General features: G+C 49.7%; 1 protein-coding gene across 8 annotated transcripts in view; it reads left to right on the plus strand.

The window, feature by feature from the left end:
• Positions 1-19,680, plus strand: part of LOC122534329 (latrophilin Cirl-like) — a 413,745-nt gene that overhangs the window by 57,312 nt on the left and 336,753 nt on the right. For 7 of the 8 annotated variants that reach the window (XM_043664848.1, XM_043664849.1, XM_043664854.1 and 4 more), the window contains one exon: positions 15,755-15,806. In XM_043664848.1, the coding sequence (XP_043520783.1) occupies positions 15,755-15,806 (52 nt within the window). Of the gene's footprint in view, positions 1-15,609; positions 15,694-15,754; positions 15,807-19,680 lie in introns of those variants that run through there. The other variant, XM_043664853.1, reaches the window with a different exon arrangement.

The raw sequence follows: 19,680 nt of genomic DNA on the forward strand, positions 1-19,680 counted from the left end.
AAGGAAAACGCGCTTGATTACGTTAAAGCATTTTTGGAACGTGTGTTTACCGGGAAGCAACTGGCTGGTTTTCTGCATTTCTTGCATTTCACGTTTGCGACCGCGACGCTTGCTGTCCAACGAAAATAGTCTGTCCGCGATACGGTACCGACCTCGCTCGTTACGTTCAGATGGAATTAAAATTTTAGCATTCGCGATAATGCGACGACGAGGAGGAGGAGGAGGAGGAGGAGGAGAACGCTGCGAAACGGACGGAGGAATAAATAGAGCGTGTTCGTTTTAATTACGCTCGCGTGTCCTTTCTTTTAGCGCGCATTAAGTTGAATAATTTTGCGATTAATCAAGTATCATTGATGTTTATTCATTGAGAATAAACAAAGGCTCGTTATACCCTCGAATAGAATCTGTAGAAGCGTGCGATTTATTTGAAGACACACAGAGAGCCACGCTCGTGATCTCGAAACAAACGAAGAAACGTGCCGCTGAATTTTATCGATACACTCAACACCGTCTCGATAATTTACATTCCGACGCTGGGCGTTCGATAATAAACGTCGGACTCTTCGGTCAACAGCCGTGTCGTCTAATTCTGACGATTTCTGGCACGTTCGCATCTTTTTCTCGTCGATACTCGGTGGCTTCGATTCTCGATCAGTCGGTCGATCGATCGAGAGCCAAAGGATAATCAACCGGTGAAAGTTTAGAGTATCGACGGAGCATTTCGTTTCGTACCTCGTCTAACCAGCGCAGCGCCTCGATTATCTCGCAAAAAGAAAGCAATGCAAAGTGCTGGCTCAACGGTTCCACTTAAGTGCGATCGGCGTTTCACATGGAAGCGCGATGAATCGGTAGTTAAAGCGAACCGGTGCGTGGCCTCTTATTATTCATTACGCGCTTCGTATGTGCCGTATGATTTAAACATATTCCCGATCCTTGATTGCGATTCAGACACTTCTCGCGATTACAGCCCGCGTCTACGCACGCGGCCGCCGCTCATTAATTTGAGAACGTTCCGGAAGAGAACCGTACAAACACTGATTGAGAGTAATTTGCCTTGTAAGTTTGTAAATTGGATTACCGGATAATTATGTTCCAGATAATTTGGCTAATATCCACGGCTTGCGCTCGTATCGTCGATGATACCGACATCGGGTTGATATGTGTATCAGCTTGTGCTCTTTTATTCGTGGATACTAAAGAATCATACCTCTTTCTACTCTTTTAAATTTAATGACATACCGTTACTCCAAAATTTCATTGAGATGTATTTGTTCATTAAGTCGCAATCGGTTCTTTTAGAAAATACCGATCACATCGAGGCAGTTGGGCGTCAGAGGCATTGGGATAGTGAGAAAGTAATTTCGTCGTTTCTTCCAACAGATGGACATATCTATGTATCATATATCTGAAACCAACTTCGTTTCTTTACCATAGATTCATTGTGTAATTACTATATTGTGTAATTACTTAAACCATAGATTCATTGTGTAATCCGATATCTGGTTGCTCCGAATTCGGTTTAGAAAAAGAAAATGCACGATTTCTTCGACGATTGTTGTTTCCAAAACTCAAAAAGGATGACATTTTTGTCACATCTTGCTGTACTATCTCCGAGCAGAAGGAATTTGGTGAAGAAGCCTTCAAACTAGTGAGTCAGAATCGGTTTGCTGATGTGAATATCGAATCGTTCCTGGAACTCTTTCTTTCGTCGAAAAGGATAAGACACTTTTTTGAATGCAGTCGCCTGGAAAAAATGGCAAAGAATGTTTGTTTCTCGCGAAAAATTTGCCTTTCATTTGCAAACAAAACGCAACAGTTGCTTTTTGACCAAGCTAACAATATTGTATCGAGATCTAAATGCACCCAAAGACGAAACCTAAGGCGATAAACGTTTCGCTTCCTACGTTGCATAATTTCGAGATAGCTATGTAAATTTCGCCTGTGGCCTTCCACGGATTTAGCATCTGTATCGCCAAGCATTTTCCTGTTTGTCTTTGCACGCTCCATCTTTGCACGGTGGTTCTTGCGCTTTCTCCCTCGTCCGGGGCGTAAACGTACGAGATCGTTCGAGAGGTGACGGAAAAATGCGGGAAAGCGGGCGTAAACGGTAGCCGTTTTGACGGATGGTCTTTATGAATATTAATAGCGGGGTAGGCACGCTGCAATAATTATGCATCTGGTAGACGAGGATAGACGGGAAGGACGGTCTGCACGGGGATGGGGTGGATGGAGTAGAGGGCTCTTTTCCGGCGGCCGATAACGAAAGTATGTTGTAAGGAGATAAGGATGAAAGGGATCGATAATAAATCCAACGGCACGACGCGTTTATGGCCGTCCGATAACTTCCTCCGCTCCTTCCTTTTTACTAGGCGAAATTCTTTGTTCTCTCCCGCGGCCCCTCGTTTCGCTCGGTGAATCCGAGCGGAACGAAGAAAGGGTGGAAGGGCATCCAAATCGACCGGGTGAGCGCTTTGAGAATTTCCTAGCATTTTATCTCGATACCTGTGCCGCTTTTCCGCGAGAGAGTGCCCCCCGACCTCGTTCCGATGAACTTCTGCTCGTCTTGCTCCGCTGCCGAGTTTTACCTTTGCAACAGAAGGCAGGGCTTTTGCATAAACTCGGCGAAAAGAAACGGGTACCAAACGGAAGGCTGAACGGACGATACGTACCGTAGAAATATATATAGGTAGACGTGTATATAACGAAGAGAAATAATACAACGGGAAACACGAGCAATTATTCCCGTCCCGTTGGAAAGAATTTCTTGAAATTGTCACGGCGACGAGCGCGGATTGTCCACGGTTTTACAATTTACGCACTTGACCGTGCACTTTCGAGCGCTACTTCGAGCGAACACCGGCACTTTGACTACAATTTCATCGCTCGTAATTGCAACGATAAATCGTTGCCGTTTCTTTTCCTCGAACAGTTGTATTTTCCAACTGCTCGCTTCTGTTCCGCTTTCGTCCGCGCAACGTCCCCGCATTCCTCGCCATTATCCAAGCATCGAGCGACGTAATTACGTCGGGCCAGGCTGTGTATCGTGTTACCAAGTAAAATATTTGTTAACAAATGTCGCGGATGCACCCCCCGCTGGGGCGTGTCGCGTAGCCGGATAAAGCCCTGAACATTGTGCGAATTGTATAGACTACACAGTCCTATAGGTCGCGCGTAGAAAATGCGTAACCGCACCGCGCCGTGGAACCCAACGATGGAAGAGGCCGTGGCGTATACACAGCCGCTCGTTTACCCTTACGCTCGTCGCGGTGCCTTCCTTTCTCAACTTTCTCGCTCTCTCCTTCTCTCCTTCTTCCCCCTCGGCGACCGTTCTAATAATTTCGCACCGAAATTATTATAATTTAATACGATACTACCCCTCCCGTTCTTCGATCGTCTCGCGCCCTATTGCACAGCCACGGCCATTATTCCGACGTGTTTGTAGCCTCGGGCATCGCGTAATAAGCCAGCTTATGTACCGACGTATCCTCTCTCTTTGTCGCGCGTACACGCAGCGTAACGCACCTCTAACGTCACGCTGCGACACGCCTACCTTATTCTTCTCTCGTGGCTCGGTTATGCTGCCAGCAGCATGCGGCCGGCCGCGTATCTGCATCTGCCGATACGAGGCCGCGCGGCGCGACGTGATCGCGACAAGCGTGAAACTTGTCTTTGCCCGCCACCTCGCTGATGTTCCGATTAGATTTTTATCGAAAGAGACGTTCGCCCGCCGCCGGGCGAAATTTCGCCGCTTCCGGGTGTGTTTCTTGGCGACGGCGGCTACTCGGTTAAAGGGCCGACCGAGATGAATAATTGGCAGGTTCCGCGGTGATTTCAGATTTCTTTTTCGATACGAACAAAATAGGTAACTCTCACATTTGCATGGAACTCGGTCCATTTTTAACCGAACTGTATTAGTTCTCGGTACGAAAGTCCCGCCAAATATTCCCAAATAATCAATCTGTCGTCTCTGAATCAATGAAATTCTTGATCGTCGATTCACACTCGTCCGCTATACAAACTAGTAATATTTCTACTGTTGTAATTCAATTGGAAGAAAATGCCAAGGACTCGTTTAACACTACCAAACTTGTCAAAATGACTAAGTTATAATTTTCTATGGAAATTTCACATATTTACAACAGCGTATTTTATACTCGAGTGACGTTTAATAAAATATATTAATAGAAGCTTGTATCCTATATTGAATTATTAACTTTTTTTCTTTTGCTACAAATGTTATACATTTTCGTCGGTAGTAGTGTTAAGATATTTTCTAATTCGAGCAAATTTGCGGGTATTTATAAAACTAGTTGGCGTAAATTGAAGGGTTCCTGATGCTCGAGGCATGTTACAGCGTCATTTTAATCGTAATTTTAATCATCCGTTATGCCGATGCGATTACGCGTGTTGCGTACGTTTTCAACCGAATCCTGCGGAACGCCTACCTCGTTTCTCTCTCACGTCTTTCCAGTTGGTTTCGCGTGTGTGTCCAGATCGTGGAGACCGGAAACCTGTCGTTTACGCGTCCGTCATATACTCGCATATACTTGAACGCCCGATCCCATAAAACCGGACACGCCGATATAACAGTAACCCTCTCGTGTAACCACTTCGGCGACGACTGACGTTCCGCTTGCGACAAAGAGGCTCTTCCTTCTTCGTGGGTAATCCGAGACCCCCTCGTTTCCAACAATAACGCTGGAATCGTAATTGGTTTCTCGGTATCGCACGTAGGGTTGCGTTCGTGGTAATAAAAACCACCAACTGGAGCAAGAACGTGTTGCAGGCGCTGCCTATTCTCTCCGCCGAGTACAAAAGTTGGCCGTGACCAGCCTCGCTCTTTAAAGGACGCGCTGGTTTAGAATCAGAGAGCATTGTGAAACTTGCAGAAATGGAAAAAAAGAAGTGGATCGGGATTCCTTTCGTGGGACTTGTTTGTCGTTGATTGAAGTCGCGGTGAAGACGTTCCATTCGTACGAAGACTCGACAAGTTCGAGTTGTCGAACATTTGCCGAGCGGAGGGGGAGGGGGGTGGGATAGTAATGGAGTTCTACCGTGAAAATGCATAATTAAAATATCCAGGTCACGAGTTACGATAATTTCGAGAGGAGCAGCTGACAGAGTTGAGAAAGCGGTTGGTATTAAGCATCAGAAGATCAGGGTCGTTCAAACGTACTTCGTTTAACAATCCCTACGATGTTTCGTTTACGACGTGCGCGTTTTTAATCGTAGAACATTGCAAAACGAGCCGCATATACATATGTATGCATTTACAGGCGAATTGAATTAAAAATTACCACCCTCTCGTATATCATTCTGCTTGGCAACACACGCCGACAACGTTAGCAATTCAATTTTTCACGTTTCTGAATTTAACGTTAATTAAACTAAACGGAGACGACGAGCACCTCTTAAAATTTCCGCTGTAAAATTCTCGGAAAGCTGAAAATTAACGGTACTACGAAACGCCGGGTTTACGTGCCTTCGCCAACTCAACGAACGAGGCAACGCTCGCTCGTGTACCGATAGTCGAATATCGGTGAAATAATTAAAAGCAGTAACTCTTTATGAGAAGCTCGGTCGCGTAACGTTTTTCCATCGAGCAGAAAGGAAGGGGAGCGGGGTGGGGAGGAGAAAGTTAAACGAGCTTCTACTCTCGTGCAACGTTGAATCCGAAGAATGTACCGGCGCAGAGTGTGAGAAGAAACGTCTAGACAGATAATGCAGCCGAGCGACGACGCGTTAGTGGCGGACTCGCCTACCTCTGCCTGTGTGCACGCACACAGCACGAGGAATACCAGTCTACGTTTTGAAACTGACAACAAGACTGATAAAACTTTATCGTCCATTTGTGAGGGACAGCGCTGTCACGAGTGTGCGAGCCGATCGCGCGGGCAATGGGAACGGCCGCGTCGGTCGAAGAAACGGATAAGAATACCTCCGGGAGATAGGGAAATGTCTTTGTACTCTTAAAGAGATATCGAAAACGAACGTCGCTCAGCCATCCGCACGTAACTTCCCTTCGCCAAAGTTCATTTATTTCGTCGGACGTGAGGCCCACGTGCTCAACTGTGCGCACGCTCGTTAACCTTTCTCGTGCATCTGCGTACCAGATGACGTCGACGAAATTTCGTGGATTCCGCAGTATATTTCCACCTCTCCGCGCTTGGAATTTTAATCCCGGCAATTCTGAAATCGTGAATACCGCGATCTCTCCCTCCCTCTCTTTTGCTTCTCTTTTTTTCTTAATAGAATTCCCATGCACGGTAGACGGGAGAGGGGAAATTGGAGAAGAATTTTGAAAAGCGGAGCACGATAATGCCGGAATAATACCGATAACGTCGTATTACAGCTGCGCGAGATCATCTGTCGTAATCTCGGTTCGCAACAGACGCGGATCAAGCAATGCCCCCGTTGTTTCCCCGTGCCTTTGGAAAAATCTCTCGGTTACGGAGACATCGAATGTCGGGTGACTATACAGGGAAAAGAGACGATGGGGTGCCGTTCCATGGGCCGTGGCGCGTCACTATTTTCCCAAGTGTGCCGTGTCTCTATCGGCAGCTGTCGTCGCATGGCCGCGCGACCTCGTATCTGGGCAAATATTACCAGTGAAGAGATAAGTGACGTTTGAGGCGCGTGTAATCGAATTCTAACACTAATCTAACGATCCAATGACGGAACGTTTGACCGCGCTCGTAACCGGCCTTGGGACCGCCAGTGCTTCCTTCGAATTCAGTTCCCATTTCCTTACAATTATCTCTAGAGTTTGCCATGCGCGCACCTAGCAGAACAAATTTGTACAAGTCCACGCAGACTTCTACGAATTCAATTTTTTCTAATAGGACAGCAGCACGCAACGTTCCACGGGCATTTTACCAGGCAAAATAACGCGGTGACGAGATTATCGCGATTGCGTTGGCAAAATTTGAAATCTTACGTAGAACAGCGAAATATATATATATATACACATGTGTGTGTGTGTGTGTGTTGCAGGCACTTGCAATATTTAATATTCCATTAAATGTAATCGATAGTCAGTCACTTGAATCTTTCAAAAAAATAAATCTTAAGTGCATCTTATTGACCGAGACGCTAGATGAAACATACCCATTCCGCCTACTTTCTTCCTACACGTTTACGCATCTATGAAAAAAAAAACTTGTTCCGACGAACAACCGAGCTCTTTTAAATCGCGCGACTAAAAATTATTCCTCCGAGACCGATGAAAATCCTCTGGCGTGGAACACCATCGAATTATAGCCCGGCATCAAGGGCGCGCACCCTCTCTCGCACCGACCAACTTATTATTCCCGGCAAATGGGCGTTTTCGATAGAGCGAAACGATCTCGATTATCGGTGGAAACGCGCGTGGCGCGGCCGTGTGTTGTGTGTAGGGTGTGTTTCGGTATGGAAAAAATGTGGAGCCGCGTGGGGTGGTTGATAGGAAATGAAGATAAGGCCGGAAGCGAACGACGCGCAAGCCAGAGGAGAGTCGGCGAATAAAAATAAATCAGTCGGGAATTGTGTCCGCTGGAGGTGTGTTTCCGCTCCGAGGACCTAGTCCGCTGGTCATTAATCAAATTCCGGTTAACCCTTTGAGACAACTGTCCGCCGTTTGAAACGTGTCTGACGTTAATTAAAAAATTGTTAATTAATCGGACGGTACCCTCCGTCGCCATTTTTCTACCGATACGTCCGTGAGATCTTGGTAATCTCCTTCGCCGAAGGTATCGCCACGGCGTTGATCCTTCTTTGATGGCCGCGTGTGTACGAGATAATCCTGATTAAGTGTCTGGAGTAAGTATTCCCGAGATAGTTGCGCACATTTAAAGAATCGTCCACTGATTTATGAGATAGTGGTAAACCGCAGATGAGAATCGTTCGTAATTGTCCTTGGCGTTTAGCATTAAATATGACGCTTTTCCCCGTCCCCGCTTTCGCAACGTTTGCAAAAGCTCAGCACTCACTTTGGAATCGAGTGTTTAGTTGCGTTTGAACTTTGTTCGAACGTCGAGAGAAACAGTTGCCAACGAAATACCAATATGCACATATTTGATATTTCGTCGATCGCAACATATAGCGTTGATCGATATCTGAAGATATCGAAATCACTAGTCAGCTCGGATACAGTGGCTGGCACTCGGCGCACTAGCTTTCGAAAATCTGGCGACGCGGCGCGACTCGAAAAGCCACGCAGCGCGGAGGCTTTCGAAAGTTTCGACGGCTGGCGGTCGATAGCGGCGTCGGTTTCTCATGAATATATTCACAAGCGGCGGCTGCCGACCGGCGCGACAAAGATGTTAACTGGTGATTGGGGAAACGCTTTCCTCCTTTAAAGATCGTCTTGTTAGCGCAGGACCGCAGGACCCCACGGCATCCGCCCGTCCAAATCTCCGGTGCTCTCCCTCTCGTGGACTTTAATGTCTTCAGTAACTGGCTGTGAAAGAAATCCGTGTGCAAGAGGCGGCGGGCGTGTGGGTTTCGGCGATGCGTGCGTATACGTGCACGCAGGCGCGCGTGCAGTCCAAACCGGGAGCCGGGTGCCGGGAGACGGGAGACGGGAACCCGGGGGCCGCGATGTCGCCTCGATTTTATGCAAAACGAGAATCAGCTGTACGTACTTACAATGTATACGCGATAAGGAGCGAACGCGGTTGTCGGGCTTTTAAACAGCCTCGTCCACCGGTTCGCCTGGTCCTCGTCGGTCCTTCAGCCGGCATTCTTTCTCTCCTCCGTGGACCGAGCTCGCGCTCCCACCGAGATATAAATTCGCCGGGTAACCGACGCGACGCGTTCCGACAGATGAATAGAGCTAACCGTTGCATCGAACCGATTAAGAATGATTTACCCAACAAGAAAAAAAGAAACCAATATATATATACATAGAGAGAGAGAGAAGAGGGAGAGAGAGAGAGAGAGAGAGAGAGAAAGAGAACAAGAGAGAAATCTTTCACGACAGTGGAGAAGGGATTAATTATCGCGCGTATAATGGAGTTTCTTCGAACGGATCGCGAACCAAGAACAACAACAACGTGATCGAGCTACGCAAATGACGAACGGCGGGAGACGATGGAGGTGGAGGAGCGTTCGATGGCGGAAGGTTGACACAGGGACGACTACCTTCCGTCGTCGTGTCGACGGAACGATGACAACGTCGGCGGGGAGGATTTTAATTAATATATACTTAATTAAGTTTCCGCGTCGGCGGCATTGTAGCTTGGCTACGGAGGGTCGTTATCTATGCCACACAGTACGCGGGTGATTTACTAATAGAAACTACGCGGAATAGTTCGTCTAGTTAAGCCCTTTCGAATACACATTGGTTTATTGTGCGCTGCACCGATGCACCGAGCGTCGCTGTTGCGAAAGCAACATCGTATAGCGCACGCCTGTACGCTGGCTGGCTCTATTAAAACCACCCTCGCCTCTCGACCCTCGCCCCTTCCCCTTGTACTCGATGCGCACATCGCCGAGCACCTCGAAGCGTGTCTGCGCCAACTATCCCGATTCCCCAGATGTATCGATGCTATGCCATCCGTGCACGTCCGTCCGCCACCGACGAGACCGATTTATCGTCGATTATTCTCTAAGAGTCGGCCGAGCCAACGAAAAAGAGTGGTCGCTGGGGCCATCAGGCTCCCCGACGCGGGCGCGTAGCCGCTCGTAACGCACGACCAAACCGATCACCGATGATTACTCTTCGAGTACGGTCCAACTCGATACTCATCATCCGCTCGCACGTTTTCACAGCGACGATATCGAACCGCCGGAATATTCGATACCGAACGAGGTTCGTGTGTCGTTTCGATGACAGCCGAAGGATGACTAGGGCTTCATCCGGTTTAGATTAATAGGCATTATCCTCGAATTTAGATACTCATCTATTGGTTTAGACAATTATTTGCCGGTGAACAATGGCAAATGTCGCCTGATCACTGGCAGTATCGCGTCGGTACCGCGATACTGTTTACTCGTGACAATAATATTGTCGAACGTATTAATTAACAGACAAACAGCGCGGGAATTTTATCGCGCTCGTGGATAGCAAAGAGAGAGAGACAGAGAGACAGAGAGAGAGAGAGAGAGAGAGAGAAAGAGAGAGTAACCGAAGCGTCGTTGAACTATTCACCGGTGAACGTCGGTCGTAACAAAACTGGTTCGTTCGCGGCCGCAGTCGGATGTTCGTTTAAAACGTCGGACAAAGCGTCGTGACGTCGGGAGGGTGGAGGAGAGCGAAGGATTCGGACGAGGCTCGAATTAAAATTCGGTCGAGCGTTCGGCCTCTAGCGCGTGCACGATTCTTTTTAGACTAATTGGAAATTATTGAAACTCGGCATATGGCCTGGAACAGGTCACCGGATGTCAAAGGCCTGGGCTCGGCGAGGAGAGAGAGAGAGAGAGAGAGAGAGAGAGAGAGAGAGAGCGAGAAAGGAAGACCGGGAGCGGCGCGCGTGCGAGGACGAACGGACGACAGACGCGTGCACGACAGCCGCGACGAAATGCCTTTGGCGATCTCGAATTTCGCGTCGATTATTCCAGGGTCGGAGCTTAATAAAAATGCACGATACGCCGGTCGCACAAAGAGGGCTGATTCGGGTGGTGCGCGAACGCGCACTCGCCAGAGAGAGAAAGAGAGAGAGAGAGAGAGAGAGAGAAAGCAAGAGAGAGATAGAGTGGACCGCGTGCACACGTGGATTCTGACATCCTAGGAAACAGAAGCAACCCTCGTTAGCATTTCCTTCGTCAAACCGCCTTTTGTCAGCGTCAACCCTTTCCTCTCTTTGCCTCGATAATCAACGACCAACCGGCTAGTTGCTATTCACTGTTCGTTCGTACGCGGCACGAGTTTTCCCCGAGACGGCAAAGGTCTCGACTCTCTCTCTCTCTCTCTCTCTCTGCTGACTTTCGCCTCGTCCTTCGGGTCGAGGAAGCTCGATCGGCGCGGCTGCCGGCCGCCTTACTGAATCGGCATCGCATAGCGCAAATATTTCACGAAATACCGTTGTAATAACAAACTCGCGTCTGGCTTCACACGTTCCAACGTGAAACGCTGCAGGGGCATTGATCAGTCGACGACGAGAGGACTCGCTCGATGAGACAGGGAAAGAGAGGGAAAGAGTGAGAGAGAGAGAGAGTGAGAGGGGGGGGGTCAGCTACGAGGTGGCACGATGTTTCCAAGTAAGTGACGTTTCGTGTTCCGTCTCGCGGAAGATTTCACCGATGCACAGGACACGATAAATAAAAATATGCATGTTCGTTTGAAGGAACCTCGAGCTGGATAAGTTTCGAAAGAAACGAAAAACGGCCAACAACGCGCGTCTTTCTTCTTAAGGAACGTATCGATCGTGACCGAGGAGTCGATCGATCGGCCAGAGGATCGATAAATCGAAGCAATCTCGCGGTGAAACATCGACAGGGTCAGTAATCGAGCGTCCGTTCCGGCCGCTGGGATACCACGCTTGATAGACGCAATTACCACCTTTTATCGAGAGAAATTTCCCAACGATTAATCGAGTCGATCCATCAGCTTCACGCCTCGCGAAAGATGGAGGAAGTTGCGTGCGACGATTATCTCTCAAAGATTCGAAAGGGACGAGGGATATCTTTCCGAATCGTAACGACAAATCGATACGCAAATCCGTGAGATGCGTCTGGAAAGCAGCAGCGGAGATCCCGGTATAATCACGGCAATAAAACGGTTTGTTTATCTTCAGCGAGTTGTTTGCCAAGGGAGAACGGTAGCTTTACGACGGACGGCATGTAATTTGTCGCATAAAAGCGTTATCAAGTTGGCGGACGATAATTTTCCCACCGAATCGAGATTTACGCCGTGACCCGGCACGCTCACGAATTAATACGAAACTCGCGTATTCCGTCTCGTCCCGGCGGAATTTGTTTGCGCGGAGAAAATGATATGTCGACTCATTAGCGGGCGAGTTTATACGGCCGTGGTGATTAACACGGGCCCGCTAATAGGAACAAATCGTCCTTGGGCCAGCCACCAGTTGGATGAAAGTGCCACGACCGGCTCCGCGTCTTCGCCTCTGACTTAGCACTTATTCCACCTCTAACGTTCGTCCCGTCGACGACTCGTGAATCGGGGACTCGCGGACTCGGGAATCTCGATTAATCGATTAGCGCGAGGTGTCGAACGTGAAACGCGAGGCTCGAACGCGCGTCGACACGTTTCACGGGGCAGCGTTTTTCACACGCGTGTCACGCGCAAAAATCCAGAATGATACTCGTGATCGTGTAGGATAGCCTACAGACACACGTTAACAGCAAGCAGGTTTCTCGCGGAACCTGTCAGCTACAAAATAAAATAAAATCGCGACCGGCGTATGTTTCCCCCTCCACGGTCCTCGATATCGCGCTCAACGATTGATTTTTTTTTTTTCCCCCACAGTGCTTTCTGCATATCTCTTCTTCTTATAAGCGTAAAAGAGTGTCGGTCCATTTGCGTCAACTGAGTTTGAGATATTTTTTTTAAAACTCAGTCTTTTTTACGGAGTAACCGAGACGTCTTGTTGGTCTTCGACGCGCGTGACGCGTGCTGTAAAAAGAAAAAAAAAGAAGAAACGAGATTTTGTGGCGAAATATCCTTAAGTACAACGAAGCAAGATGCGATAAAGGGATTACAACGTACGAATGCAACTGCGTGAAAACAGTCCGACAAAATCGTATCGGGCGTCGATCATTGGGAGCTGATCAAACAACGCGAGCACGAAACACGTACATACGCGTCAAGATAAAGCCGTGTTTCATTGTTTTTAGCGTAAAACGCGTATAATCGATATACGTGCGCACGTGTATGTCGTACGGTGAGGTCGAAGGGGTAGGGGGAGACGTATTACCACGCGGTTCGAACGAGGGCACACTGCTGGAGGAGGTTGCACTCGCTGCGCAACCACTCGCTCTAATAAATATCCCACTCGGAAGATGTTACCGCGTAATAATTGCGCGTAATTGCACGTTATGCCGGAATCTAAGTGGATAGTTTCCAGGATTCGTTATCTTCGGCACGATTACGCACGACGGCGGCGTCGTGCGCACACGTAGATTCGCAATTAACGGAGGGAGGATAATGGACAATCGTGTAAGGCAGTCGCGTCGATAAATATAACGCGGCAAAAAATGTAAAACGTGGTTTCACGCGCAAGTGCACGCGGGGCGGGTACTTTCTTCAACTGCCATTACCGCGTAAGTATAAACCGCAAGGGAGTGCCTCTCTTAATCCGTGAGCCGTTACGGCGTAAGCACACTGGTGTGCGTAGAGAACGTACGTACAGACGCGAAATGAACGTTACACGAAATTAAGAATATTTAATGAAAGAGTAACACGAGCAGCCTGGCGGCGGAACGGATCGCGAGTGATTGCGATAGATCCGGTAAAAACGTGCGGTGAATTCGTAAAAGCGTGCGCGCGATAAAGAGAGAGAGAGAGAAATTCCTGCCTAATTTTTCCTGTCTGGGAATGGCCCGTATGAAAGAACGGTGAAAGTGGGACGCAATAGAAGCGAGGTCCCCGGGTGGTGCAGCAGCTCGCTTGAAAAAAAGAAGACACGACGTTAGGAACTGAGCTAGTTCCACGGTCATTCGTGTCTCAGGCTACCACATCGGACCCCGTTATAAATGCGTTACATCGGGCGTTAGCCGGGCGCCGGTTTGCGAAAAAGAGTCGGGCGTCGCGCGACCCAACGATAATTACAGTGTGTCTTCGGTATTAAATATCTCGGCCGCGCGTGTGTAATTTGCGCGTCGTTGATACACGCCGGGGATTAATTTATGGCCGTGAATTACAGAAAACCGTCCGAGGCGATGCGAGCCTTCGCATTGTGCCCGGTGTGTGTGTGTGTGTGTGTGTGTCTGTCGATTTCTCGTGTGAAATTACATCCTCTCCTTTGCTTCGTTTGAACAATCCTACGTACGATGGTTAGCGCGAATCGTGAAACGCACGGCCAGCGTTCGAGTTCTCCGAAAGAGATGGGGAAAAAAGGAACGAAGAGAGGAGAAAAGGAGCAGAAAAACTGTAGCTGAAAGAAAGAGAACGAAGGAGGCACCTTTATCGCGCTTTCGGCGTTTCTCGCGCCGATTCCGCCGCGTGTAATTTCACGCCGAAATCGCGGAAGTTATGGGAATAGGGCTGGCGATACAAGGCCATAAACGGGATCGGCCACGTTCGGTGGATCGCGGCAGCGTATTTTCTCCGGGGCTGGATCCCATTGAAAAACAAACAGTTAGAGCTAGGTGGTCCCTCATTAAGTTGGCACCACAGCCAGCCCCCTCCCGACTGGTTCCCTTTCGATTCGAGGCGATCTCGGTTGCCCCGTGGGGAGGTTCTCCGAAAGTGCCGTCGGTCCCTCGGCTCCAATATGCGTCGCTCGTGTATGGAGTGTGCGTGTACATGCGTGCGGGTCGCGTTGCTACGTCCGCGTGTATAAACGCGTGTACAAGCGCGCATGGTACAATTGAAGTGTGGTAGTGTTCGTTTCCCCTTCGGCGTTTGCGCTGGCAGTGTGGCGCGCGCTCTGCGACGTCGAGTGAGACGTTACCTACGCGAAATGAATGCATTCGATACGTGTCACAATTACTATGCCGGGGAACGCCTGTTGGTCTGAGAGAGAGAGAGAGAGTGAACGAAACGAGCGACATCAAGCCACGTGGACTAGCTTCACACGCACGTGTTCGCAACGTGTGCACGCACAGTCCGCGTGCGTGTGTTTGCACAACCAATGGAGCGGCTCGCGGCACCATGGATTCCACGGAATTAATCACTGATTTATGTAAAATGTTATTCCCCCGAACGAGACGGATAAATAAACGAGCATCCTCGAAGCGCGTAAATAGACGACGTACCTGAACCAATTTGTCACGCGGGATCGTCGGACACGCCGCAACTTCGTCCAACGACGCGACCGATCCTGCAAGCTGTGCTCTCTGTTAGCGCAGCAGTGGTTTTTGGAGTAAACGTCCAGAGGCACGAGTTCCCGTACGTCAGTCGGATAGTCTCGATTCTCGCAAAACGAGGCCAATTCCGCTCGAGCGGAAGATCATCCCGGAAAGTAGCGTTGTGTACGCACGTCCGACAAGGAAAACGGCCGATAATAGGATTACGCAAAGAGAATGGATTACTGAAATCCCTCGAATGCAAAACCTTACGATAATCTAGCACGATGTTCGCGTATATCTTGGACACACACCGACGAACAACATACGTACGCGTATATACTCGCAAGGACGTGTCTCGTTATCAGCCACCACCATCGTCGTCGTTCGCCTCTTCCTCGCTCGTTCTTCAAGCGCTCGCTTCGGCGAATTGTATCATGCCGGAATAAACGTAACGAACGACCCGAACGCTCCTTTTTCCTCCACCTGTTGTACGACGAGCATTGACGCGCTCCTCGCGCGAACTGCGCGCCGCGTGTACACGTTCCACGCGAGCGAATAATCTTTCCACCGGTGTGTGCAGGTAATGCGGGCATTTAACGCAAATGGGGGGACGGTACAGCACCGTCGTCCTGTCCTGGCTGGTGGGATTATAACGAAAGAAATAGTGGGATTAAGGGGGGACGCGTTTAAATGAACCATAGATATTGCCGACGCGGCGCAGCGAACGAGTTTCGAGATTCGATCTCGCCGCGGCTGTGTGTGTACACACTCGCGCGGATACGTGGGACGCACTGCCGTACAGTCGTACGTATAAATAGGTGCGAGGCTGATACAACGTTAATGACCGGCTGGTTTTCTGTTGCAGACACCCGTCGACGACTACTCGGGACTAGCCGGACGCACCGTGGAAAAATTGCGTGAGTACAGCGTACCAAGTACAACGGCCGTACGGCCGATCGACTGATATTTAACTGATATCACTGCCGTTAGATGGTATCGTATCAGGACACTTCCATCGTTTTTCGCCGTGTCAACGCGTATCCGCGCAGAGTTCCGCGCTGGGACGCGCGAGCTCGTCCCGCCGGTTGCTGAAACGCCACGGCCCAACCAACGCCGATCCGATCGTGCCCGCGCGGACAAAGAGAATTCTTTCCCACGAGAGCAGGTGCTGCTACAGTTGCTCGCAGCTTGTTACGGAAACGCGCCGTAAATGAAGTTATTACGCGTCGTGGCCTCGACGCGCAATGCTTAGAGAACGCTCGAGACACGTACCTACCCGTACGTAATTAAGCCGATTCTAGATTCCTGCGTAATCTGTTTACCGGTGAGTCTGCGAGTGGCCGCAACTCGCGATAACCTTCGACGAAGTTTCTCTCTTCGTATTGGTAAACGTGTTTCTTAGTGTGTCTCTGTTTTTTGTGTTTTTGCTGGTTTTTGCTGGTTACGCGAGCAAATCTCTTTAGTCCCGTCGCTCTAGCAAGTGGCGTAAAGCAACCTCGACTTTTCGTATTACGGTCGCACAAATAAGACCACAACACTCGCTGTTACAACGACTCTGCTCGTTGAAGAACGTACGCGGTATTTATCCATTTAGGCCGTAGGAAACAACTGCTAAACAATGTATAACCGGCGAGGTATAGTTCGAGCCGGCGGAATCGCGCGAGGTTTAATTCCCTCTGGCCAGGTGTTCGATCGTATCGGTCAACAAACGTTGACGCGCAACGCGCGTAAAATACATCGGCCGGGAAAGTCGTACGATCCCTGTGTCCACGTGTCTCAACTTGGAAACTTTGCGCTCTTACGTGGTACGTCGTCGTTTCCTTCGCGTTCGTTGCGAACGATCGCCGGGGACACCGTGCCGAGCGGAGTGGACTCTAACCCCGGAGCAACGCGGCGGCTTATTCACGCTCGTAATTCGCCGAATCGGTCGACACGTGTCGCGAAATTCTTGCATCTCGCGCGATACGAGCTTCCATAAAATCAACGAGGCCGTGAAATGACGTCAGACACGCGGAACGAATTCGAATGATGCTCGCTGGTGTGACACGGACGTGCGCGAGTCGGGCTAATTACTCGAAACGAGCGTGGAACGCCATGGAAAACAGCGACCGAGACTTTCGACTCGTCAATTTAGTTTAGTTTAAAATTTAAACAGACCTCGGCACGGGGTGGTTTTCTCCAAATTTCTTCGTCACGTTTATGTGATTTAGCTCTCGTACGTAGGATATCGAGTTTACCTTTTCGGAGCAGAAACGATTCGTCGCGTCTATCGGCCAGAGGGGCCCGTTCGAAATTTCTCGGTTTTTACGCGGCGGAACGATCCGTGAAACGGTCATCAATAGCCGATGTTGGTTCACGCAGGTTAACAGAAAACTCACCTCGACAATGGACCGTCATCTACTCGCCCCACCCTACTCCGTCGATGGTATATATCCCCGAAATCTCGTTCCAGGCAGCTGCTCCGACGCCACGGAGGCCAGACAGTGACGATTGTCGTAGGTTCGTGAGGTGTGAAAGCGTGCGTCGTCTGGAAACTCGTCGCGAGCGTGGAGTTTGCGTGGGACACGAAGCGAGATGCTCCCAGGTATTCGAAGCCAGCCAAGCGAGTCGCGTTTCACCTACGAACACGTGCAAGTTTTCGTCGCGCAGGAAGTTCTCGGCGACTCGACGATAGCATTGATCAACCGTTTCCAGCGAACGGAGCCTCGTATCTGGCCTCGTTGCGAGCGCGTTTCGATTTCGCAAACCGGGTAGAGAGTGGAAAATTCTAATAGCCGCGCGATTTTACGGCAACGAGTCGAGTTGCCATCGGTTTGTCCTTAGATCGAGCGTGAAACGTGCCGAGGAGTTCATGCACCATTGGTATTCTCGCCGTTGTATCATTCGCCGAGTCGTTGGTAATCATTCGCGTGGATCATTTACGTAAGCCCGAACATGACGGCATTTGCATTACACAATTGTCCGTACGGAAAGAATTAGCTTTCCAACGCCCGATGCTCGATGCAACGTATCGCTCTGTATCTAATGACAAATTCAGCGTCGATAGTAGGGGAAAAACGATCGTCGGGAATCTAAAAGATCGGACAAGCAGCTGTTGTTACCTTTCACCTCGATTCATCCCCTTTCGAATTACTTCGTACACCTCTTTTGCGTTCTTCGCACGATGCGACTGCGAAATATATCAATTTCAACCGGTTGAAATCGTCGGAATCGATCAACGCTGGCAAATTCTACGACACTCTAGCTGGCGTGGCTAGAGATGCCTAGCACGCTGGATTAAAAGCGTCATCGTCGGCCAGTGTCAGGGTACAACTGCGATCCTGTAAACGACCCATCGGAGAATACGTTCCCTTTTAACATCCATGGACTTTTGGGATTAACGGGGGAAAGGTTCGTGGAGGGAGAGCGCGCGCGCGTGTGTCTCTTTTGTGAAATCGTTCGCACTCTCGGGAAGCCAGCGACACCGGCAACAACAGACGCCCAAAGGGATGCGAGGAGAAAAGCTGCAGCGGGCATCGGGGAAGGTGGTTGGTCGTACATACTCGTGGAAGATGGCGATCTCGGTTGTTTATGCGATACCTCGCAGATAGGGTTGCTCTTTTGTCCAGGGGCGGTTTTCACCGTTCGCGAGAAATACGGATGAATAAATTTCGGCGACATGACGTATTTCGCGAACTAGGTTCGTGTTCTACACGCTATGGTTACGTGGCCGGCGCGGTTCCGCGAACGCTTTACTAGCGGCGCTCTCCTCCTCGGACGCTTCGGGAGACTTAACCCGGATCAGCGCTCAGGTGATAAGTGACGAAGAAACCGGCGGGGGATTTGCGATAATCGCCAGGCGTTATTGTTTAGCGCGTCGTCGCGTCGTCGCGCGTCATTCCACGCGGAAAAGTCGATAGGATGAAATCGCGTCGCATCGTCGTCGACGACGACGTTTAACCGGCTCCTTTAATCGTCCCCGTGCTTAAGCGTTTCGACGCTTGCTCGAAGATGCTTGCGGAAATATTATTTTTCGATTAGATTAAACGACTCGCAGCTTAACGTCTCGATATCGGCACGATGGGAAGAAGAATACAGCAGCCGAGAGAGAGAGAGTGGCTTGAATTATTTCCCCCGTTTCATCCGTCACTCGTATCGCGATAAACAGCTCGTTGCAAATTAAAATGGGAATTAAAACGGTTTCAGCTACGAAGCATCCGTCTGACGAATTGACGGACGACAGACAGGCAAATCACTCGATGCCGGATTTCTCGATGACTCTACGTCGAGAACGAATTGAATTTATCTCGATCGTCCGAGAAGAGAATCGATCGCATCGGCGGAACGCTATCGGATGTTGTCGTCTGATCACATTCTCCGTAGTTTAAAAATTTTCTCCGTCGACTATAGACTCTTCCTATCTTTCTCTCTCTCTCTCACACACACACACACACACACACACACACACGCGAAGAGAGGAACGATTAGAACACCCTTTGGATCTTACCACCTAACGGTTCACCTTTCTCGGCCGCGCACACCACGCTAGGATCAGCGGCGACGCACGCACGGTCGTGCGGCAGACGGAGAAGCAGCGACGAGCGAGAGGCAAAACGAGAAGATATCTACCAAGCGAGCGCATCTCCTCCGGTCGCCGAGTGCCTCCACCTTGAGAGTTCAGTGACGAGGGCAAGCGGAGAGAGCGTGAACGAGAGAGAAACGGTGAGGGTGAGAAAGAGAAAGAGAGAGAGAGAGAGAGAGAGAGAGAGAGAGAGAGAGAGAGAGAGAGAGAGAGAGAGAGAGAGAGAGAGA

Source organism: Frieseomelitta varia, unplaced genomic scaffold (genome assembly GCF_011392965.1).
Source record: "Frieseomelitta varia isolate USP_RPSP 00005682 unplaced genomic scaffold, Fvar_1.2 scaffold_587, whole genome shotgun sequence".
NCBI lineage: Eukaryota > Metazoa > Arthropoda > Insecta > Hymenoptera > Apidae > Frieseomelitta > Frieseomelitta varia.